Source organism: Lipotes vexillifer, unplaced genomic scaffold, assembly GCF_000442215.2.
Source record: "Lipotes vexillifer unplaced genomic scaffold, Lipotes_vexillifer_v1.1 scaffold4, whole genome shotgun sequence".
Lineage (NCBI taxonomy): Eukaryota > Metazoa > Chordata > Mammalia > Artiodactyla > Lipotidae > Lipotes > Lipotes vexillifer.
Window position 1 is genome coordinate 7,017,935 of NW_006785876.1, and position 25,743 is coordinate 7,043,677.

Genomic DNA, 25,743 nt, shown 5'->3' on the forward strand with positions numbered 1-25,743 from the left:
CACAATAGTGGGACAGGCATAGGATAGACATTCCCATTCCAAAAAGGGAGAAATACAAAAGAAGAAAGGATGACGGGTCGCAAGCAAGTCCCAAACCTAGCAAAGCAAATTCAGCTAGATCTCAAGTCTCAAGAGCAAACCTCTTTAGCTCGATGTCCTGACTTTCAAACCACGCAGTCTTGCCCCCACGGCTCTGGGAAGCCTCCCTCCCAAGGCTCTGCAGGGCGATTTTACTACAGCAGCTCTGGTTGGAGGCTGTCTGACCTGCGATGACTTGGGGAGAAAGCTTAAAGACCAGTCGCAGTCCACAGGGCCCTGGCTGTGAGTTCAGAGGTAGCAGCATGAATCTCCTACCCACCTGGGTAGAACTGCTTTGCAGTCTGGAGGTGCTGATGTGCATGGGGCACTTGGTCTGCCTTCCCAGGCTGCACCTGACATCCGTTTGAATTTGTTTCATTCCGTCAAAATGTCGGGAGGAAGAGGGTATATAAGTATGATTGGCTTTAACTCTGAATACTCTCCCTGCCCCCACGGATGTTTTCCAGGTGACATTTTACATGAACTGTGTCCCCACCCCTGACTTTCATCATAAGACCTCAGAGACCCCCTTCCAGGTTCTCCTACACGTAGCCCCCATCTTCCTGCTAAAGCTGTATTGTTCTGTAAGTATCCTAATTCCCAATACTACCTCTGACAAAAGGCAGGGCTACTTTGAAATTTTGGAAAAAAGTATTACGGAAAATACCCCGATTAGGATGTAGATCAATGGAATTAGTTTTCTAGAGTCACCACTTTTCTGTGCCTAACATCACTGCTGGACCAGTATCTCGGGTGCTGCCTTCACAACATCACATTCACAAAGTCAATAAACATGTAAATCAGGTATACAGTATAACCTGAATGGGAAAATGAGAAAGGCCCATCTTTCTCTCTACTAGGATTCTCAGCTTTGGCTCTGTTTTGTAAATGAGGGATATTAAAATACACAAAAAATTAGCCTGAGCAAGCTAGGCATCCCATTAAAAGTACCCAAATCCCCCAAGGATCCCCCAGGGCAAGTCACACTGGCCTCCAGGATGGGAACCAGTAGCAAAGTACCAGACCTGGGCTAGTGTTTTGAGGAGTTTCACCAACAGGATGATGGCTGAATTCTGGGGTCAACTCTTGGGTGTTTCTGTGGGTTCAGGATGGGATTTATTTCACATCCGTAAGCTTTCTTCAATGACATCTCCCCCCATATATCCATCTGTGCTCATGAGAGGGGAGTGGATGGGGAACTTGGCAGTAAATGCCTAGGCAGGAGACCTGGCTCTTCCTCGTTCGCACTGTGTGACCTTGGCCAAGACACAGAGCCTCTCCCTGAAACCTTCCCCCATCTGCAAATTAGGGACATGGAAACAGAGCTGTTAGGACAATTCCATGATATAATTATGCAAATATTCTTTACAGGCTGCAGTCTGTTTTACAAACAAAAGGTATGATGAAGATAAGGGAAACCAGACAGATTCTTTGCACTCCTCTAAAAACCTCACCCTCTCTGTCATTGCAGGTGGCAATGACAGAGACCAGTGTTGGACCATTATTTTTTAAAGTGGTTTCCATTCATGCTTAAGTTACCAGTTTCCATTCCAGCAAATGGGTCAGTGAGTTACAGAGTTGGCTAAAAATATAACTGTCTAAAGCAAACAGAAAGAAACCTCCATCTTGACTTTTGTTTCCATTTGAGCTGGCCCATAAGTGTCTGATGGAATGAAGTGTGATAGACAGATGGTGGGTTTAACATCTCACTCCCAACAACTGTACGTGGAATGTCACAGAACCTCCCTGAGCCTGTCACAGAACCTCCTGGTACAGAAAATTTGGATAACAACATTTACACTGCAGAATGTTTATAAGAGAATCTATGCAAAAAAAAAAAAAAAAAAAAATCCTGTCACATAGTAAGGGTTTCCTTCCTCTCTCAGAAAACAGAATCATGCCAACTCCAAGGTCTTAGATGTGAGCTCATCTAAGCTTGGGAAGAAATATAAATAAAGTTGGTGAGCATCTAGCAAGGTCAAAGTAAAACCCGAGTTCCCAATGCAATAGTGTCCTCTGAGTACCTAAGACCGTCAACTCCCTTAAGAGGCCCGTAAGTTTTGGGGTGATTGGCTTGATGTACGACACACCTAAATTCAAGACCAGGTTCTGCCCCTTAGAGCTGGGTGACTTTGGGAAAGGGACTGGATCTCTAAACCTCAGTTTCCTTTCCTATGAAATGGGCCCATATCAATTCCTTCCTCATGCAGCTGTGACGATATGAGAAGATGGTATATATGAGGTGCTGGGCTGTATTATTATTTGTAGAGGAAAGTGAGCTCAACCTACTTGTGACAGACCCTAAGATGACAGCCCCATGACCCCTGCCTCCTGGCATCTATGCTCTTGTATAACCCCCTCCCTTGAGTGTGGGTGGGATCTAGGACGTGTTTCTAGACAACAGAATATACTAAAGGTGAAGGGATTTTGCAGGTGTAATCAAGGCTCCAAATCCGTCGAACATAAGTTAATCAAAAGAGACTCCTAAGCAGACCTCACTTAATCACTTAATGAGAAAGCTCATGAAAGAGAGGCTTTCCTTCTGGCCTTGGAGAAGCAGGCTGCTGTGATGTGAACCGGCCATGTGGAGGCCATGTGGTAGGGAACCGTGAGGAGCCTCAAGGGGCTGGGGGCTTCAGTCCTATTTCTGTCAACCCCCGTAAAGGCTTGGGAAGGACTCTGAGCTCCAAGTGAAATGCAGAGAAGAGGACCCAGCAAAGCAGTCGCACTCCTGGTCCACAGAAACTCTGATATAAGAAATGTATTGGTTTAAAGAAGATGTGGTACATATATTCAATGGAATATCATCCAGCCATTAAAAGGACAGTAATCTGTAGAGACGTGGATGGCCTAGAGACTGTCATACAGAGTGAAGTAAGTCAGAAAGAGAAAAACAAATATCGTATATTAACACCAACAGGATGTGGAATCTAGAAAAATGGTACAGATGAACCAATTTGCATGGCAGAAATAGGGACACAGATGTAGAGAACAAACGTATGGATGCCAAGGGGGAAAAGCAGGGGAGGGGGGTGGGATGAACTGGGAGATTGGGATTGACATATATACATAATATGTATAAAATAGATAACTAATAAGAACCTGCTGTATAAAAAAATTAAATTAAATTAAAAAAAAAGAAATGTATTGGTTTAAATCACTACGTTTGTGGTAAATTGTTACACGGCAATAGAAAACGAATACACCATTGCTTCTGGAAATCACTTCTAGAGACAGGCTTGGATGGAAGGAGGACAGGGTTTTACTTTTTTCCATCTACAGAACTGTTGGGTATAGGGATGAAGGAAAGGAAAGGAAGCTTCCCCAGACACATCGGTCCCTTTTTCAAGGACTGTGCCTGGTGTGGCCGCTGGGAAGACTTCAGCACTCTGGAACCTCACCTGGCCCTTGCCACCCCAGTCATGCCCAGGTCTCCATGAGGCCGCCCAGTGGCCACCTGGCTCTGGTTTGCTGACCTGCCCTATAAAGTTGGGTTAGTCTCTTATTCTCAGCTGTGTGTGGGGGGGGGGGACTTAGTTTCCACATCTGCAAAATGGGTATAATTACATGAATTTTGCTCAGTTCAGAAGGATGTTGTTGGGAAGGATAACATAAAGTAATCACTGTGGAAACAGATTTTGTAAAATTAAAATAAAAAAGAGTGGCAGCAATCATTCTTTTTAAGAGGGGGGAGGGGCCATCTCTGGCCCCTTAAAGGGCGGGCTTCTAATGGAACCTGGAAACAGCCACTGCTCTCACCCACAGGGGAGAGTCAGGGTCAACAGCTCTGAGGTCTCAGTAACTCAAAGCTAAGTAGAGATAGTAGCTGTAAATTGTTCAGGAAATTTTTAAAAATTAGTCTTTAATTTCATGTTATTGATTTTATATATTCCACCGACTGCCCCCAAAAGTTTTGAGGGCACTCAAAATCAAAACAAGCTATGATCATAGCACAAATAATTAACAAAAATAATAGTTCCAAACTCCTCTTCCTTATAGTCAGGAACCAGCATGACTTGGTCACAAACAGAGCAGATATTCAGGCCAGTTGTTCAAGGACTGAAAAGTATCTGCACTGGCTGGTTAGACACTGTTGTAGGGCACCTCCCCACCCCCACCCCATTCAGGACTCCCCTGATTCCCCCGCATCCAGCACGAATGGCACGGGGCAACCCAGACCCTGCCCCAGCGCTGTAACTGATGCTAAACGTTAGAGCATCTACTATCTAGACAACCAAGCTTTCTAAGTGTAGCTCTTACTCATCCCCTAGGCATAACCAAATGGGTTTCTCACTGGAGGCCCCCACACCCACCCCGTGCCCTACACTCTCATGCTCTGTCATATTTCCGCTGCTGCCTCTGCCGGGAATGTCTTCTCTACTCCCCACTGCTCTCTGCAGACCATATAGGAATGTGGCTCTGAGATACCGAGTGCTGGCAGCCACCTCTCTAAGCCTCAGTGTCCCCATCCGTAAAGTGGGACTTCTAAGAGGACCTACAGTGCAGGTGATGCCTGAGCACACTTCTAGGTGCAAAGAGGTAGAGCGTGGCCTGTTCGTATCACCAGCCCTGCTCTTGCCAAGGCTCCTCCTCTAATGCAGGCATCCATGCAGCCTTCCCCCAGCCTCTCAGCCTGAAGTGGCAGCTCCCTGCTCCGAACTCTACAACCGTCTCCATCGGCCTTCCACCTGGCTCCGGCTCCTTCCATCTCCCAGCGTCAGGCAGGTGTGCAAGTGGTCTCCCCCTCCAGTCTGATCAAGAACAGACACCCTGATTCATTTTGTCATTGCTAAGCCCGGCGTGGTGACCACCTGGGACCTGAAAGCGCTCAGTGAAGCTTTGTTGACATAAGATGAAATGCCGAGATAAGTGCCTGTTGAAGGAGTAAAGGCCAGAAAGCTTTCAGTAAGAAATGCCATGGAGCTTTGTAGACAGGAGAGCGGCACAGGGTCATGGACAAAGCCAAATACTAAGGACAGTCCAGCTCTACTGAGCACTTACTAAGAGCCAGGCACTGTCTGAAGCACTTGGCATACTTGAACTCACGTAATCCTCCCAACAGCCCTGTGAAGGAGGGGTCCTGAAGTTGTGGAGCATCTGCTGCACACCTCACAGGAAGCGAGCTCACTGTGGGCAGGGACCGTGCCCTTCATCTCCTGCCCTGTCTCGACACAGAGTGGCGGCTCACCAGCCAAAGGCAGGCGTGTTTCCTTCTACCATCCTGGGCGCCTCCCTTCCCCCCCACCTTCAGGGTCCTGTCTCGTGATGCACCTCCCCCACCCGTACCCCACATCTGACTTCGGATGCTTCACTCCCACTAAAGTACGATAACCGTTGAAGTCTCCAAGGGGAGGCGGCACCATTTGGGAAAATGCGGGAGTTTTTCGTTGTGTCCCTGAAATCACACCTATTTTCATCATACGTAAAGCTAGTACTGCAAATCCATATTCTATTAACTAAGAAAGAGGGTGCAGGAGCCAGAGGGATGCAGGAGAGTCTGTGTGAATCAGAAGGGGGTTTCTTTAAAGCAACACAATCCTGAGCCGGTTTCTAAGAAGATAAAGGGGAGAAAAGGAGAGCATTTTAAGCAAAGGACAGGGTGCATCGGGGCCGAGGCTGTCATGCGAAAGTCTGGCATTAAGGCAACAGTAAATACAGATTTGTTCCCATACCGGAGTTCCCGGGTGGAGCATAGGGGCTTGTATTTTTCAGAAGCTCCCTGAAAGGTTCCGACGTGCAGTCATTTGAGGACTTAACGGATTAAACCAGGGATGCCCAACTCTGGTTGCATTTGGAACCCGCCCCCCCCCCCCCGGGGGCCACCTTCAGGGTCCTGTCTCGTGATGCACCTCCCCCACCCGTACCCCACATCTGACTTCGGATGCTTCACTCCCACTAAAGTACGATAACCGTTGAAGTCTCCAAGGGGAGGCGGCACCATTTGGGAAAATGCGGGAGTTTTTCGTTGTGTCCCTGAAATCACACCTATTTTCATCATACGTAAAGCTAGTACTGCAAATCCATATTCTATTAACTAAGAAAGAGGGTGCAGGAGCCAGAGGGATGCAGGAGAGTCTGTGTGAATCAGAAGGGGGTTTCTTTAAAGCAACACAATCCTGAGCCGGTTTCTAAGAAGATAAAGGGGAGAAAAGGAGAGCATTTTAAGCAAAGGACAGGGTGCATCGGGGCCGAGGCTGTCATGCGAAAGTCTGGCATTAAGGCAACAGTAAATACAGATTTGTTCCCATACCGGAGTTCCCGGGTGGAGCATAGGGGCTTGTATTTTTCAGAAGCTCCCTGAAAGGTTCCGACGTGCAGTCATTTGAGGACTTAACGGATTAAACCAGGGATGCCCAACCCTGGTTGCATTTGGAACCCCCCCCCCCCCCCCGGGGAGCTTGTAAGAAATGCTGAAGCTCGGGCCCCCAGCCACAGAGATTCTGATTTAATTGGTCCAGAGCGGGGGCCAGGCATTTGCATTTGTTGAGGTCTCCCAGGTGCTTTCTAAGGAGGGTTGGGAATACAGCATCAAGGTAACAGGCAGGGATGAGTACGAACAGAGGGTCAGGATAATGGCAAAGGAGCTTAATGAGATAGAGCGTGAGGGATTCAACATGGACACTTGACAGCCTGGTCAAATACGGGTATTAACTGAAACTGTTTTTAATAAGATCTTAAAAAATTTGACTTTTATGGATTTTGCATATACCACCTATCTCCAAAAAGGTATGATCATAGCAAAAAATAATTAACAAGAGGCCTCAGAATAAGGTGGATAAAGGGTAGTGATGGAAGAGAAAATTGGATCCAGAGTTCCAGAGGACGTGAGGTAAGCCCCTTCCCCTGTCTCGGGCTATTCAAGTCATCAACCATCCTCCAGCAGCATCTGGGGTGCTCACACCTGTAAGTTCCACCCCTCACCCTGCCTTGGGTCCCTGACCCAGGGCCCTTGTCCTCCATCTTTTCACGTGCCACGGGAGACACTGCAACTCCACCCACTGAGGAGGTGCTTGGCAGGTGACTGGTGAAATGAATTGTTGACCCAGCTCATTTTTAACAGGAAGCCTTTCCAGAGAATGACAGGAATATGGATTATAACATGGATTATCTGCGTTTGGAGACTGTATGCCATGTTAACTGAAGTGTTTGCAATTTAAAATGAGAATGGCAGTTCATGAAAAATCATGAAAGTGAATGCAAATCCTTAGTTGCAGAAAGTGTCAGAAAGAACACGGAATTCAGTCCTGCCCCTGCCACCAATTCAAATTTCTAGGTGAATCTGTTATAGTATGTGTTATCCCTGATAGGCACACATGTATGCATGGTATACATATGGATGCCCACATCCATGTGTATTTATGTGTCAGTCCATCTGCTCTATATCAGTGTTTCTCAACTCTTTTTTTCATTATCACCTCTTCCAGGGAGACTTTTTAGACATTTTTTCCCTCATTAACCCCCCATGAAAAGTTAATACCACAGATATACTGTCTATCTGTTGAGGTGCTGTGTGTGTATTTGTGCTTTATATATAAGCAGAGTAAGATTTTTCACCCCTCAAGAACCAGTTTTATCCCCCTTGGGGAGATATTGCCCCCGCTGAGAATGCGTGGCCTATACTTTCATCTGTGCACATGTGCAAACACACACACACACACACACACACACATGCACACCACTAGCCAGCTAGCTAGCGGGCTCCTGGGAGAGAGATCTGCAAAGCATGTTGAGCTCTTAGAGGGGAGGCTCCCCACTAATCACAGCCAAACCAGAGAGCAGCCCTGGTCCAGTGGTTCTCGTAGGAAACAGACACCAGCAATTAGAAAACCGGGGAACTCTAGCCAGTTCTGAAGCTCACTGGGCATGACCTGGTTTCCGGATCTTTCAGAGTTGGGAGAGATTTTATAGGCCACGCAAGCAGAAGACATTTAATTGTTTATAAAAAGAAAATACCAAAATTCTAATTTCTGCATTGCCCTTGCAAACTACTATGTTCAAATGCCTATTTTAAAGTAAGTGAACAAAACACATTTTGGACAAAAAGAACCATCAGCATATTTATCATTTTACAGATCTGGTCATCAGGGTAGGCAAGATTTTATTGAACAGTCAACCAGTCAATCCCTGAAAAACTCATTAAGTATCCGTCAAATGTTTAGTTCTGTGCAAAGACTTGCAGGGGGTGTGGAAGTAAAGGTCAATGTCTTCAAATATCTTAGAGCCCAGTTTTGCTGTAACTTAAACCAGGTATAATATCTGAGGGGTGAGGAGGCTCTCGGGAATTAGTGTAACCTGTTTCCACCCAGTGAGAAGGCTTTACTTTGGTGGTACTAAAGGGGGTGAGGAGGGAGGACCCCCAGTGAGTCAGAGGCTCCACATTCACAGCAAGAACTACATAGGATCCTGGATCTACGTTTCCGTCAGTCTCCAATAAAATCACCCCAAAGAATTTACTGAAGTTATAAAAGAAATATTTGGTGTTAAATATCCTAATAGGGCAGTCTAAGCACTCAAACGAGGTATTATAATTAATATCGTAGGATCAGTAAGACTTACAAGAAGATTCTGTTGCACGATTTTTTCTAAGGAAATACTGATAAGGTAGCAAACCACAGGATTCACTGTAGCTAATTTAAGCAGAGAAGGAAATGGGCTAGAAAGTCCATTTCTGGCTTCTGCCTTGAAGAAGCAGGGCCCAGGAGAAGAATGTTCAGATGGTGCTGGGTCACAACAAAGTAGGACAAATGTCCCCTATACGTGTCAATATTGAAATCAGTTGAAAATACTCTCCAAAATATAAACATGTGAATAGTGAGCAAAAGTTCCCTTTATTATTACTTTGTTGGCATTCAAAAGAACCAATTTCCTGCCAGATCACTGTATCTGAGACTGCTGTAAAGAAAAGACCTTGAATTTGAGGAAAAAAGGCATACACAGACATACACACACAGATGCACGGAAACACACACACAGACACACACATGCAGACACAGACACATACAGACACACATTCAGACACATACAGATACACACAGAGACATACACAGACACACACACAAACACACATAATGAAACTGCCCAATGCAAAAGTTAATCAAAATAAGTCAACAGTAGTAGCCAGAGACCATAAGTGGATTCCATGAATTTATATAATTTGAATTGAGGCCAGGATCTAACAGGCCCAGGAATGTAGTTCCATCCATTTCATAGTTGAAGAATTCCCCAGAGAGGCCAGGTGTCTTCGTCAAGGGCCCAGGGGAGTCAAGGACATAAACCACTCCAAGTGTTTACTGTTAGGAATGTTTGCCTTATAAGACAACATTCTCCTTTCTCAGAAAATCTACCTCTTGCAGCAGATGTATGAGGCCTCACAGATTGGCTTGCCTGTTTGAATCACTTACCTATCTCATGTGGGTACAAAACTGGTTGGGAAACGCAGTCATTATTGTATTTTTACCCAGTGACATTCCTGGACAGACCCCCTAGCGACTCCCCATTGCCAGGTGGCTGTGTCCCAGCACACAGATGTCAGGACACTGCCCAGAGAAGCAGCATGTGTCAGCAGCACGGGGCTTGGTGGAAGGCAGGCCAAGCAGAAAACGCCAAGGGGATCATTTGACAGAACAACACCCCAAGTGCAGGGCATGAGAGAAAAATCATGCTGCCAGGAGCGGGGAATGAGTTCTGTTCACACACTGCTCTCCCACACAAGGACTTGAGTCCACAGCCACAGAAACCTTTTCCTGGGTCTGGTAACAAAGTCTAGAGCCTCAGTCTCCGTGAATATTTCATCCCGTGCAGAACAGGAATATTACTAATTTGGATTCACCCAGGAACATTCTCTAAGAAATTCAGAATGCTTCATCCTACAGCTCCACTCTGGGGTGGCCAGATCTCAGTGCTTAGTGGCAAGGACAGTGACAGGTGATTATAGGCACCTCCACAGAACGCAGCCCCTCCAACCTCAGCGCATGACAGCAAAGGCTAAGACCTCTGCTCTGGGTAACAACACACCACGGTCAGTTCATTTCCTTGTCAGCTGGGCCCCTTGGTCAGGGGTCAGCCCAACACCTGTTTTTGTAAATAGAGTTTTATTAGAACACAAGCATGCCCATCATCTATGTATTGTCTATGGCTGCTTTCTTGCTACAGCAACAGAGTTTGGTAGCTGTGACAGAGACTGTGTGGACTTCAAGGCCGAAAATATTTACTATGTGACCCTCTATAGCAAAAGTTTGCTGACCTCAATCTAGGTTATGGGAGCACGAAGACCCCTCACCAAGTAGATAGTAAACTGCTTGAGAAGGTCCTTTTGGAATCTCCCACCAGGCCTCCCACAATGCTCAGTACACAGTAGAATCCATCCAAGAATCAACTTGTGAGCTGAAAGGGACCTCAGATATCATTTCATCCAATCCTCTTATTTTAGAGATGAAGAAACTCAAACGACCAGTCCAAAATCCTAGAGTGGCAGGAAGCAGCAGCAAACAGCAACTTTCCTGAATTCCATTGTATTGCTAGGTTCCCCAGTAAATACTCATTAAATAAGGAATAAATGCAAAGATACATATGGATCTATATAGCAATACCGTTAGTTGAGCATATGGTATATGCCAAACACCATATGAATATAGGCATTTCAGTCTTGGACCTCAAAACTTGGGAGAGGAGCGTATACATAAACAGTTTATATGTATATTATATATTATGTATAATATAAATACGATAATATATGTATGTGTGTGTGTGTATGAAGCAATAATAAAATGATGGTGCACATGCTCCCTTGTAGGAAACAGCCAGCCACGAGGAAAGGCTCCATCTGATCCGTGACGTCAAAGTAACCATGTCAGTTGGATACTGTCCTCCTTGCTTGAACCCAACAAAAGGAAATCAGCACGAGCCCAGGGGGCAGAGCCATGGCACGAGTCGACAGTTGTCTTCCATCCCTGGCCTCTTTTCCCAGATCCTCGTAGACCATCCTCCCCCCACATTACAAGTCCTTCGTCATCGAGGGGCATCTGATAACCGTTCCTTTGCCCTCCTTGGCTGATGTCTGATCACACATCGGGAGGTACTCCTTCACCCCAAAGTGTTAACCCGCCAGACCTTCCCTCCAAGGACCCTTTATCTCCACTCTGGAATGAAAGGTGCCTCACCCTTGACAATGTAGTTCTTGGCACACAAGTCGAAAAATGTTTTCTGAAGAGCATCAGGCCTAGATAGGCTCCAATTGCCCTTTACGATGACCTAAGGTGGGAGCGGGGCCAGAGGGATAGGCCTTGGGCTTTCTCTAGTGGTGCCCTTGCTCTCCTGGTGAAGAGCAGCGCCCGGGGTCCTGATGGAGAACAGGAGGCCCTTCACCACCTGCTCCTCCAGAACCTGCCCCGGCAGCAGGTCTGTTGCGGGGAGAGGTGGATGGCCTCATCCCCCTTCTTTGCCTCAGCTTAGCCGGGAGTATCCCCTCACACCCTGCCCCTGAACTGAACCCCAAACCCTTATCTGCCTATGCCACAAAGCTCAGCTCAGTGCCTTCCTAATACCAGGTCCCCTTGCTTCCAGCCTTGTATGTGCCCTTGGGTCCCAGTCCTCCTGCATATCCAGTGGCTGCCCTGCCCACCCCTCCACCCCAGACTGCAAATTCTGCCCAGGCCCAACTGTGTCTGCCTTGTGTACCTTATTCCCTTCCAGACCAGCGGCTGGGCACCTGGTCGACCTCATGCAACAGCTGCCACGTGGAAGAGTGTGTTGCAAGCACGTTTGACTTTAATTTTGTTATTTTTCATTATTAACATATGTTACAAGATGTGGTTTTGTAGTCAGTCAGACCCAGCTTTGAATCCTAACTCTACTACTTTCCATGGGACCCCAAGTTAAGCTCTAACTTTTCCAAGCCCTAGATTTCCCATCTGTAAATCAGTCACAAGGTACCCACCCCATGGCATGTCTGCCTCAGGGATACTGAATTAAATGGAGTGGCGAGCACAATGTCTAGTGCATAGGAGATGCTGAAAAAATTGAATTTATTATAAAAGCCTCCCACCGCTTTGCTACCTTTGACTATGCCATGTGTCTCAGAATGATTCAGAAAGGGCCTAGCATCTGTGAGGCTAGGCCCCCATAAAGTGAACCACAGCCAATAGCTCTATTCTCCCTGCTGACTTCAGTCTGCTGTGTGTGGCAATATAACAGCCTACCCTCTCTGGGCCTCAACGTCCTCTTAACAAAAGCACCATCAGTCTCCTCAGAAGCTGCTGGAATCCCGTGAGGACTCAGTGGAATCCACTGAATTCCAGAAGTAACACTGTTAAATTTATTTTGATGTATTATTTTTCATCTTTAGAGGGCCCTGGCAAGTTGTCTATAATTATTTTTATTGTAGGACTCTACCGTACGTCTTTAAATGAGTCTAGTTCTTAGTAATGGAGTAGGGGCAGAGTAACTGGAATAAACACAGGTTTCCTTCAAGCCAAGGGTTCCATCCTTGCAAAGATGAGTTTCAAAGCTTACCCTAGAATCCTGAGGCACTTTGGCCAATGGCCATCTCTTGGAAAGGGGATGGGGTCCGCTTTGGGTAGCTACCCCCAGATCGCACAGCAAGCATGACCTCTACTCCCGGCCTGAACGATAGCAAGCTCAGTACACAAGTTGTTCTCCTCGTCTCTCTCTGCCCCTCCTTCGGATCCTCTTCTGCCTGCATCCTGACCTGATAAAGCAATCCCAGCCAATGAACGTGGAAGCAGGGGCTACAGTGTCCAGGTATAGCCCATCCTGGGTAACACTCACATTTTAAAAAGGACCTCTGGGGGACAGGCCTTAAAGCAAAGAGGTTGGGCAAACGGGGGGAACTGATTGACATCAAAGTGCGGGAATTGATTGACAGTGGTAGAGAAATGGGAAGACGACTTGAGAACAGGTGGGTCTCTAGGCGGCTCTACCTTCCATGTCTGGTCATCGCCTGGTTTGCCTAAGTGTAGAGATCTGACTTGGCCTTGGACCATCTGTTGTCACCTATGGAGAACTAAGGAAAGGCGAAGCCTTGGGCACTCCACTCTAGCTGGCCATGTAAAAAAATATCTCTTGACTCAGCACGAGCACTTTCTCTTCACGCAGCTGGGAGGGTCTGGGTGCAATGAGAAAGCAGAGAGCACAGATCCCATTGCCTGGGGATGGGGGCCAAAGCCTAGTCCTACCGTGTCCTAGCTCTGTGGCCTTGGACAGTGGACTCGGTCTCTCTGAGCTCCACTTTCCTCATCTGTAACTTGGGAGTAATAATAGGACCCACCCACAGAATTCAAGGAGCTAAATAAGCAAGGCATTCAGAACAGCACAGGGCCCTGGCTATTGTTATTCAGTCTCCAAACGTATTCTCTGACTTCTGAAAGTGCAGAGACACTCATGGGACCAAAGAGGACTGGGGAATGAGGTTGATTTTTCTACTTCATAAGTCAAGTCAGCTCCCCTCTGTTTATCTCACCTTATTTCCCCTGACATCCCCCCCACCCATCAATTCCCAACATTTTCCACTTCAAGCGCATTATATTCTGGGGATAGGGGTGAACAGCTGTGCAGAAAACACAAGCCCATGGCTGTTTTTTAACTCCAAAGGCCATGGAGCAGGTTCTAAAGTCAAGGGTCAATATTTAAGATGACTGGAATATAATGTACATTGAGGTGACCCGGGAGCAGCTGGAAGACCCGCTGCCCCTCAGATTTCTCTCCAGTGTGTGTCACGGTCCTTCACATTCCCACTGTCAGACTCACTTCTCTGGGTTCAGGGTATCCACATGGGCCCTTGTTAAGTCATGGGCAGTGTTTCCATAATGCACTGTGCATCAGAATCCCTGGGGCACTAGTTAATTACAGATGCCCGGGACCTCCTCCCCACAAGACTCTGATTCCTGTGTGTGGGAATTTGTAAAGCGTCCCAGGTAGAGCGTGTGATCGTGAGAGGCTGGGACACCCTGTGCTGGTTGAGATCACTCAAGTCTGGGGTCAGGATCTCCAGGTTTCTGCCTCAGCTCGTGCAGAAGAAACCAGAGAACAGGCCCCAGAAAGTTATCTTGTCTGTCATGAGAATTAAACCTCTTCCTTCCTCCAAGGGACCGTGTGAGGATAAAATCAGATGAGACTCGAAAATGCTTCCGAAACTGTACGGACACATAAGGAACCGTTTTAAGGGAGTATAGGAAATCAGGCTGGGAAAGGGAATGCAGGCCTGGTTAGAGTGTCCTCAATGTCAGGTAGAAGCAGGGGAACTTGATCTAGCAGGTGGAGGAGTGGCTATGACAGAGTATTCCAGGAAGATTAAGCTCATGGTATCAAGCATGGCAGACAGGAGAAGAGAGAGGCTGTCGGCAGGATGCCGTCCCAGGGAGTGATGAGATGACACAGTGGTAGGAAACAAGGAAATGAATCATTTCTACGGTAGAGACTGGTTTGTTGTTTGTCAAACCTGCTTCCGCCTTTCCTGAAAACACAGCTCAATGACACTTGAGTTCTGGACTATGGAAAGAGGCTGGAAGTGACTTGGCCACTTCCAGGCAGGGACCATGCACACTTTCCATGTGGTCCTCCACCTCTTCCCCATGACGCTCCATCCTTCCCCCTGTGCTGGTCCAATGCAGAGTCCAGCAGCGGAGCTGGCAGCCTTAGGGAGTGGCAGGACCACAGGGCAGATGGAGCCAGAAGAAGGAAGGTCTTTCACCAAACCCTCCACTGAGCTATTGTGGGAACAAGGTGATGGGTGCATACTGACCAATACAATGCCCTACACTTAAACAATGAAAACTCTAGTTTACAAAAGTTCATGTTTCTGATTTTATTTGACCCTTATAATAATCCCACCAGACAGATAACACCTCTGACGTACTCCTAAAGTACTCCAAGGAGGAGAGGTCACGTAACCTTCCCCACGTGGCACCCTTCTCTCCTGAAAGCCCTGTGGTCCAGCCCTGCTCAGAACCCTTTATCTCCACAGGGAAGATCTGAGGCATTTGTGATAAAGGACCACAGACATATGGCTCCTTTGGTTTCCAAGGCAAAAAAACAAAGACAGAGTGGATGCTACAGTTTATGATATGACTACAAAACGCCACAGAATCCAAACGTGAAAATGAGTAAGAGGCAGGTGAGATTGCCCCTCCCTGCAACCACCTACCTGCTGTGTTTCCCGGGTCTCTGCTCCCTGTCAGCTTGGGAAAACACAGGTGGGCAGGGAGGGGGGAAGAGCCTTGGGCTGAGTCAAGAAGTCGTTATCTGCTGTCATGCCAACCTCCCAAACTGAATTTTTAAGCAACAGTAACTGGGACGTGGTTTTCACTTCCTCTGTGTTCTAGGTAATGGGTTCGCAGTTGGCGTCCGTTCACTACACACCCTCCCCTCCTTCACCTTTTGTGTTATCTCCGGTCTGATACTTGAGTCTTCCCCGCTTAGCCTAGAATAATGATAAACTGAAGTGGAAAACATCACCTTGAGCTCCGTAGAGGCTGGTATAGGGTAACCAGCACCAAACTTATACACATCACAGCCTGGGGGTCACCCGAGACACAGTGTGATGAACTCCACTTGAGAATACCTCTCCTTAGATACAAAGGGGCCAGGCACGCCACGTTCAGATTATTAAGTACTTTCCTTGCTTTTAAAATATAATTGCCCCACAAGCAGGAGGTAACACATGCGATCTTCTGCGTTTTAAATAAAAGCCCAAATCGCTCAGTTTGCCTCACGATCCGACGCAAACTTATATATCTGTCTGCCTTCCCCACATCCCTTCACACGCTTTGCCAAAGAAGAGTAGCATGCTTAGTTCCTCTAGACGCTTCCTCATACTTCTTGCCTCTACAAGCCATCGTCCGCACGATGGTTTCCTCTGTCCGGGACACCATGTTTATTTCCTACCGCTCTGCTTTTTCATCACCTTTGCTAAATCCTGCTGGGCCTCATTCCTCCCTCTCAAATGGACATTTCCTAAAGCACAGTCCTTACCTCTTTACCCCTTCTCCAAGCTCCCTCGTCCGAACCCATGCCTTCAACGGTGGTAGGAAGGAAACACAAGTTCAAATCCACGCCCCTAGCCTGACCTTTATCTCTTTGTTAGCTCTGGTTTTCCAGCACCCCAATGGCCATCTGCCCTCAACTAGCGGGCCATCACCTCAAACACGACAGTTCTAAAACCAGAAGATGAGTCTCATTACCAACAACTCCCTTCCTCGCGGCTCTATTTCTGTCCTAGATCCGTAGGGTTTCCAGGTTTAAAAGGAACCATAAGGCTGAAGCTCAGTTCGTTCATCTGCACTCAATCCATTTACAACAGCTTGGACAACAACGGTCAAGCCCATCAACAGCATCACCATCCCAGACCTGGAAACCAGTCTCTCCAGAGGTGAACTGACCATGAATCTGAACTCGGGCCTCCCTCCTGTGTTTGCACAGGCTTCCTCCAAGGCCTGTGCTCATTCTGTACCCACATCACTCCTCCCCAGCAGGCTCCTCCTTTCAGCCCCAGCTCTTGGGCTCACGGTGGCCCCCCCGCAGCAGACACTGGAGGAGCCTCCTCCCCGCGGCCTCTGCTGCAAGGCTCTCCTTCATAATCACCGTGAACACAGTCGTGAGAGCAAAGGCAAAAGCAGCAGCAGCTCACGTGTCATCTCGCTTCTCTTCCTTAAACCCATACAGTCGGTAGCCGGAAGTGTGAGACCGTGAGTTCATCTGACAAGAGGGGATCAGACCAGATGACTTCTAAGAGGCTTTTCCCAATCAGAAATTCTATGATTTTATGACTGTGGAGCCCATCTTACAGAAGAGGAAGCTTGGCCTTAAAGAAAGTCACACAACCAATATGTAGCAGAGCCAGAGCTGGAATCCAGGTTTTCTTACTTTCAATTCATTAATCTTCCCACCACATCCTGCAAAATAGCATAGGAACCATTCTAACGAAGCAGGGACCAAATCAAGCTCCTACCCTGGGTAGAACCCTCTGGTAACTCCCCATTACTTACCAGGGGACAAAAACCACTTACCTGCCATTCGAAACCCCTTCCCACTGCTGTGTTTCTATCTTATTTCCAGCTGTGGCCCTCCATATACCACTCCCTTCAGCCAACCTTGTATACCCACTGGGCCCACACATCCTCATCTCCATACTGTTTCTGGACCTGACATGCTTGCCCACTCCTAGTAACTCAGTGACTCTCATCACACTTCAGAGCACAACTCAGGCCCCACCTCCCCGCAGACTAGACCTGGAGACCTCATCTGAGCCACATGGGTCCCTTCATCGGCTCCCCTCATTTCATTTCCTACCAGTCACGGGGCATGATGTTGGCATTTTTACTCCTCAGCTGCAAGTTCATGGGCTGCTGAGACCCCATCTTCTTTGATCTCCCCTCCCTGATTTCAGCTTTCACTGAGCCTGGCACAGAGTAGGTGGCTCCATAGACATGTTTGTTAATTGGTTCATTGACTGATGGATTGTTTTTAATCTCTTAACTCCCTACATTTCTTATCTTACTAATATTTCCTTCATGCCCAGCTTTTTAAATGACTTGTCACTCCTATACCGTAAAAAAATTACAAAGGAAGAAAAGCAAGTGTAAAAGAAAGGTCAAAAGCATTCCTGGGCTTCCCTGGTGGTGCAGTGGTTGAGAGTCCACCTGCCGATGCAGGCGACACGGGTTCGTGCCCCGGTCTGGGAAGATCCCACATGCCGCGGAGCGGCTGGGCCCGTGAGCCATGGCCCCTGAGCCTGCGCGTCCGGAGCCTGTGCTCCACAAGGGGAGAGGCCACAACAGTGAGAGGCCAGCGTAGCGGAAAAAAAAAAAAAAAGCATTCCTTTCTTCCCTTTTCTGGTTTATTTAGGGTCAGTCTGGGGTGATTCATGCTAATAAGCATATTTCCCTTAGCCTCCTCCATCCCAGGAAATGCACGCTTCCAGTGCGGAGTCGACTTTCTCTTGCCCTTTGGATCCTCCACTGGGTAGGTTCAACCCTATTTATCCCTGATCTAGGCCAGTGGTTCTCAATCTTTGATGAATCCCAGGATCACCCAGGGGTAGATGCCTGGGACTCACCCCCACCTCCTGAATGTGAATCTCTGGGGACAGGGCTGGGCAAGTCCACATGAAAAAGCTTTGCAGTGACTTTTTCATGCCCCAAAGGTTGTGCGCCAGTGGCCTAGCCATTGTTCACCATAAGCGCTGCAATAAACATAACTCAAAGAAACTTCCCGTGCTAACAGAGCTAGAGGGGACTTTGTTTCAGAGGTTAAAAACTCCATTTCTTTTTACCAGAAAGAATTCATTTTAGTTCTGACAGCAGATTATCTATCTTATTTATCCTTAAAGCACTTCACATCTCAGAACTAAGATGCTCCTTGAATAAATATATGAGTGTGCAAAGTAGATTCTCACTCAGGGAGCTGGCAGAGACACTTCCTTGGTAGTTGGAGCTGACCCCTCACAAGCAGCATCAGATCTAAGATGCCCCGGGGTGGAGACACACCTTCAGGAAGCCCACGCTTTAAACACTTCGCATCTTCACTATTTCTGGTCTTCCAGCTTCGATGAAAAAGACAACTGAGAATGTCTCCCGGGTAACAGTTTTTAAAGGTACCAGATATTGAGAGTCTATTATGTTTTTCCTATAGTCCAGATAGAAAATACATGTAAATGTGTGTGTGTGATTTCTAGGAGAGTAACCATGGCTAGGCAGAGCTTGAAGTTTGCAAGCAAGTGAGAAAATCTACATAGAGGTCCCAGGGGTCCTCTTGGAACTAAAGGACCTGGACTCCAGAGCCTTCTCCTTATTGAAGGGTCAAAGTTGTAGCACCTACGGATGAGCCTGGGAGGCCCCACCTGGCATCCAGTGACAAGAAGGGGATAAAACCCCGCAAGTATCATCTCCATGGAGCTGAAAGGGGAGGGGCACCCCCAGTGGTTTGATGCGCCCTGGTCCAGCCCCTCGAGCTATGTGGGAGCAACCACAGGAGGAATCAACATCCCTTGAGTTGGAAGAACCCACCCATTGGTCAGAGATCTACACTCTCCCTGTGGTTACACTACTTCAGACAGTGGCCTGTGGGGGACTCCAGCTCCTGAAGCAGCAGCCCTGTGGGAGGCGATCAGACCCAGAGACAGCTGCCCTGTGCTCGGGCTCCCAGCGGCCTTTGTCCTGGCTCCAGCAACGAGGCAGCAGAACGTAGGACTGAGTGTCTGACTTCTGGGACACATCAAGGAAGGGACAGGCAAAGGCTTGGCTTCTCACTTTTGGGGCTATACTGGGCCTGCGGAGGAGGCTTTACTTAGACCCCAGATTCATACACAGCTCATTCAGTGCTCACACCCACCCCAGGAAATAGGTATTGCCATTATCAGTACTGCACTGGTAAGAAAACTGTGGCCCAGAGAGGTCAAGCAGCCTGTCCTAGCTCACACAGCAGATGACCCTCAGTCTGACACCGAAAACTGCACTTTTCTACTACACCTCCTGTCACCACTCACATGGGCCCAGCATCTGGAATCTCAAAAGGAACCAAGAATGGAAAGCTTTTGACCTGACCGTCTAAATTGATGGGCTCTTTGCCCTGGGTGGAGAGAGCCACCAAACACCCAGAGAAACAGCACAAGTCGGCAGGGAGGCAGGACCTGATACCACTGGCTGTGGGCTTTAGCATCTTGAGACCCTCAGTCCTCACTCCCACCACCTGCCAGGGAACCTCGGACGTGTATGAGTCACCCTTTGACATTAGCACTCCCATGGATGTGTTACCAGGTAAGGATGCACTCGCTGACACAGCAGGGCAGATGAACTGGTGTATTGGATTATTGACCGAAGATCAAAACCAGGAGGTAGTGGGAAAGAAAAACAGTGGCATAATGTGATAAAAGGAGCTTCAAAACCTGATAAACCCAGGCTTGGGCAGGTGACCAGGCAGCCAGTGGGCAGCTGGGGTCTGAGAGGCAGCACAACAAGATTTGATCCTGTCTGTTCTGGAAGTCAGATGACCACACCACAGGTCACCACGTCTTGACTGGTGCTCTGCACCACTGTCAGAGCCTTTCGGATCACTCAGTAAATGAAAAGACTAGTCATTTCCATCAGACAAACAGCAGGACTCTGTTCTGTTTCCCCCAGGCTGAATCGATGATCATTTACTAGACCGACCCCATGCACGGATTGTTCTGGAGTCCTGCAGATACGGCTTTATAGTCCGTCAGCATCTGTTCACGGAGCACCGGCTGGCTGCAAGCTCTCTATCAACAATGCTCCTGATCGGGGATGATCACGATGCCCAGAGGCTGTTAGAAGTTCTAGACATTCATCTGCACTAACAAGGCCGCCTAGTTCAGCTGTGGCAAAGCTGACTGCCTCGGGACCCGCCTCTGATGAGGACTCAGTGGCACTCCACCAGAGCTGCACGCCAAAGTCACCTGGGGGTGTGGTAAAAAATACCACTTCTGGGTCCCACCCACAGAAACTCTGCTGTAATTGACCTGGGGAGCAGCCTGGCATCAGGAGTTTTAAAATCTCCCCCAAATGATTTGAATATGTAGCCAAAGTTGAGAACCACTGGTTTCTGTTGAAACTCACACCCTTGGCCCCAAGAGACACTTGTTGCCAACTGGTGCACCATCATCACTTCACTTTGGTGGCTTTCTACCTCCAGGGTCTAGGGGTGGCACCGGGGGTGAGGGAGTCGATACAGATGGAGATCTAACTATGCAGCACATCCTGTGTTTGTCTTCCCAAATCACTTTCTGTTTTGCTTTTATTTCCGTGCTCTTTTTTCTTTCAATAAACCACACTCACTGCCACTATCAACTCTAACCTGTTGTCCTCCCTTTGTGATCAAAGTCCCAGCTGCGTATGATCTCATTTATTCTCAAAATAGCCCTGCGAGCGAGGAATCAGCCAGGCCATTGTTCTCTAAGGCAAATCAGGGACCTGCGGATCAAGAAAGGTTCTATCTGCCATGGAACTCATATCCTTATCGAAGTCAATGTGTTCGTGGCAATTTCCAATTTACAAAATGCTTTCCACTATTTGTTCCTGTGGCATCCTCACAGCCAGTCTGTGGGGCAGGTATTTTCATAAGCAGGGTGGCCACACGTCCTGCACAACATCGGTGCCACCTGTTGTCCCAGCCTAACCATTGGTAGCACCTCCTTTCTCTCTCAGAAGTGTCTTGGTTTGGACAATTCAAGATACGGGCACCTTATTTGTAACCACCCTCTTGTTTTAAGAGGGGTGTATTGAGACTCATACACTTGTCCATACACTCTGAGCTTGTTCAGAGTCACGCGACAAATGAGAGGCAGAGACAAGATCTGAACCCAGGTCTCTGTCTCCTCTTCTCCATCCACATTAGTTGGGAAATGAGAATCAGAGCTGACCTCCTCAAACCTCTGTGATCTCTTAAACATCCCCATTAGAAAGTTCCCTGGACGGGAGAGACTTGGAGGACAGAGCAGGGCTGGGCAGGAGTTTTGACAGCGTTTTATGACCACATTGGAACGGACTAGTAAGTTGCCAGGAAGTGTCATCTTGGAAACACGTGAAAGCCTGACTTGGCAAAAGAAGGTGCGAGACCTGACATATGGGTGTTTGGAAAAGGGTAAGAAATTTAGAGTCTAAACTGCTAGCTGAGGACTGGGTCTGAATGCTATTTACTGCCATCTACTTCTGGGCATTTCTCATACGCTCCCTGAGCACCTGAGTTATTCAACCATAAAACGGGACAAATCATCATCCTTAGTTCCTGAGCTTGTTACAGGGAGAGCAAACGGCCGCTTGCCAAGTGCTCTGACAGCATCACGTCTCAAGAGGTCCCTGGGAGCCACATTTATTTGTTTACGTCACTTTTCCTGAGTGAACCAAGGCTCACGAACAAGGATGCTGGGGATCTGATGAGATAAGGTATTTGAATGCGCTCCCTAAGTCCTAAAACGCTGCCATTTAGTATTATTATTAGCAGCGGCAGTAGTAACAGATGATTATCAATTGATGTGGCACAGAATCGTATGTCCTTGAAACTCTCTGGATTATGGAGGTTTTGAATGACACACCCAGGGGACAGGCCAGGTTCGGGGAGGGGGGGGGTGTTCTCTTCTGTTGAAGATGACCGCATCACAACTCTTAACTGGGTGAGGCAAGCCTGCCTGGGAGGCTTCCTAGAAACCAACCCGCTGGGCCTGCAGAGATTACCTCGGATACCTGACCCCTTCAACAAGAAGGACTTCCCTGGGCTTCCTTGGTGGCGCAGTGGTTGAGAATCTGCCTGCTAATGCAGGGGACAAGGGTTCGAGCCCTGGTCTGGGAGGATCCCACATGCCGCGGAGCAACTAGGCCCGTGAGCCACCACTACTGAGCCTGCGCGTCTGGAGCCTGTGCTCCGCGACAAGAGAGGCCGTGACAGTGAGAGGCCCGCGCACCGCGACGAAGAGTGGACCCCACTTGCCGCAACTGGAGAGAGCCCTCGCACGGAAACGAAGACCCAACACAGCCAAAAATAAATTAATTAATTAATAAACTCCTACCCCCAACATCTTCTTTTAAAAAAAAAAAAAAAAAAGAAGGACCTTCCTCTGATGGGAATCATACAGCTAAGAGACACGGCAAACTATGGAAATGCCTGATTCTATAAATCAGGACATTGCTTCTCTAACACGAAACTGTTCAAAGCCTGGGCAATGTCTTTATTTTCACAATTTTTTTCAGCCTTTACTTGTCCCTGTAAATGATAACTACTGACCAGAAGCTCAAAAGGGGGGTGGAGGAATCAAAAGAGCTTTCCTATCTGATTTTTTTGTTCCCTCATCAATCTGGTTTCTGCGCTGACCAAGAAAGCCTGCCTGGCTCTCATGGGTTCCTTTCCTTTAGGGAAAACAAAAGCAAATGACAACACGGGTACTTTAGAATTCTTGCGGGCACGGGGGGCTGCGAAGTGAGCTTTCTATACAAATGGAGAAACCCTCCAAGCTGCCAACATGAAATTCAGAAGGTGCAGGTAGAATGGTCTTCTCACCTAGGAGCGGGGCAAAGGGCTCCTTTGGCTCTAAAAGAGTCAATTTGTGTTTCAAATATCTTTCAGGAACTTGACACCGTGAAACTACCTGCTCCCAAGGAATCTGAGAAAGTCCTAGAATAGCTTTCCTCAAGAAGAACAGCAAGACTCCTTGCTCTGTAAAAGCTCTCCGTATTCACTCCCTAGACCGCAGGCTTGGACGCTGGGGGTCAGGGCAGACCTGCCGGGCCCTGGGTCCAACACTGCCCAGCCTGGGAGGACACGACCTCTTTCATTACGTGGTCTGCCAGAGAGCCTAGAAATCCTCCCAGAGGGGTCCCAGAAACCAAATGAGGAAGACAGAAGCCTCATTTGGGGGGAGAGAAACAGGTTGAGGAAAGTAAGTCTCGCTAAAAAACAAATGTAATATCTATGGATAATTTTGAAAAATAACTCTCCAAAATGAAAAAATCCAGCCGAAAAAATTTAACAAAGCTTCGTGGTAGGCTGGACCAACTGGGACAGAGCAATTTCCAAGTGTAAGATAAGTCACAACTGCTTTATTATTTTTTTAGGTGTCAAAATGTACCAAAAACCAAAAGGTCATATAGATCTTATACTTTCTGTGAAACTCTCTATTTGTTTAATTAGTTTGTATTAGATAAGGATCCTTTGGCCAAAACCAATTTAAAAGACGTGTATATTCCCCATCCCTGGGGAATACATATGCCTTTTAAATTCAGCCAGGAGGCCCCTGACAGGTACCAAGCTCTCTTCCCTTCTCAGTTACCTGTATATGTCTAGGGAAACTGCATTCTGAGGGTTCTTCCCTTTTGTGAAAGGTCTCAGCGCTCAGGCAGCCAGCCGACGCCCCCTCCCCCAAGTTCTGGCGACTCTGCACCGCCCCGGAGGCAACTTCCCTGCGCCTCAGGTTTCCCCGCTTCTGCTGCACGAAGACCTATCAAATGTTTCTTTCTTATTACGCTCGAGGACCGGGAGACGCTGCCTCGGCCTCCATCCTTCCCCCTCCAGGTTGCAAAGGAAGTGCAGCAGGTTTGGATGTTAGCCCGTCTCTGCCCAGGGAGCAAAAGGCAACTTAATTTAATTTTTTCCCCTGTGCCCCTTCCTCCCAGTCTGCCCCAGGTTACCCTTAGCCTTTCCTGCTACAACCCCGCAGAAGCATAATTATGACAATTACAATAATGTGGGCGAGTGGAGTGTTTGGTTTCTGCTTTGCCGGTCACAGAGCAAGAAAACGTCTTTGTTTCCTTTTGCTTTTCTTTTAATAGCTCCGAGTAAAAGAGAAAAGGGGGATTTTAAGAAATGTTACTTTTGCTTTGCCAAAGGTCATATTATTAGTAATGCTTTCTTTTCTCCCTCTTCCTTCCCCTCACCCCGCAATTTTAGAAGAAAGCTTCAGGAGTCCAGCCAGGTTCCTGCCATCTCCCTGCACCTGGAGATGCCCTTCAGGGCAGACCAAAATCGCGCCGGGGTAGGGTGACGGCTGCTCCTGCGGCGGGTTTGACAAACTGCCTAGCAGACTCTCCGAGAAGACAGCCACCTGCCAGACTGCACCTGACTCCGTCCCTCCCGGGAGCCCCGAAGCAACAGAAAGGCCACCCAAGGGACCGTCAGGGCTGGGCTGCGCTCCCTGGGGAAAGTCCGCGTCCCAGAGCGCTCAGCGCCCGGGCACGTGAGCCGCGAGCCTGGCTGGAGGCGCGGCAGGTGCTGCGGCGCCGGGACGCCGACCTACCTTCACGAAGAGTTCGATCTCGGGGTCCCTGTCGTCCCCGTTAGCCGTCGCCGCGTCCGTCATGCCGTCGGCGCCCGGGGCCAGCGTCCCGGGCCGGGGAGGCGCCACCTCTGCGGCGCCCGGGCCAGCGCTCCAGCTCCTGCCGCTGCTGCTGCCCGGCTGGGCCCCCTGCGGAGGGAGTTTATCTATTTCCTTTAATCTATTTCTCCAGCCGGCGACAGCGGTGCCTGAGAGATCGGTGTCCCGGGCGATCGCACGGAAAGGAGAGAAGCCAGGAGGGGACAGGGGGCGGCGAGGGAGAAAGGTGGGCTCAGGGATGGCCGGCAGGTCCTGAGAGCAACAAGTGCCGCGCGCTGAGAGGTGTCACCGGATCCGCGCCCGGCAGCGATCCCGCGGTCGCCGCCCGCGCCCAAAATAGCCGGCGCCGCGGGGCGGGGTCAGCCCCGGCGGACGGGAGGGGCTCCCCGCGAGCGCGGCCCCCGCCCGCACCCCGGGCCCTGCGGGGCGCGCGCAGACCGGCCGGGCGGCACGGCCACTGGAGTAGGAGGATGCCCTGAGAAAGGTAAAGGGGGATGGGAGTGGGGGGATGGAGAGGATGAGAGAAGAGAACAGAAGAGAGAAAGGGAAGATGGCTTTAAGCTTTACGTTCATCAACGAAGCATCAGTTCCTCCACGTTACTCTCCCAGCAGCGTTACCCATGAGGAAAGCCCCCTCTTGCCTTAGGGGTGCTCAGAGTGGGGAGGGGCTGCGGGTAGCGCGGAAGAGAACGGAAGGACCCTGAAAACCATGCCTTCGCCATCCTCGTGCTGAATCCACAGAGTAGGGCTGGGGGCAGGGGGAGGCAGGGATGGGCTGGGGCTGATGTGTAAGGTAGAGAGAGCTGTGCTAGCCCAGTCAGGTGCAGCCAGAT

General features: G+C 48.7%; 1 protein-coding gene across 1 annotated transcript in view; it reads right to left on the reverse strand.

Annotated features, from left to right (window-relative positions):
- Positions 1-25,248, reverse strand: part of CLIC5 (CLIC family member 5) — a 104,370-nt gene extending 79,122 nt beyond the window's left edge. Inside the window, exon 1 of the mRNA XM_007458308.1 lies at positions 24,833-25,248. Within this exon, the coding sequence (XP_007458370.1) occupies positions 24,833-24,895 (63 nt within the window). The 5' untranslated portion in view covers positions 24,896-25,248. The remainder of the gene's footprint in view (positions 1-24,832) is intronic.
- Between the last annotated feature and the right edge of the window lie 495 nt (positions 25,249-25,743).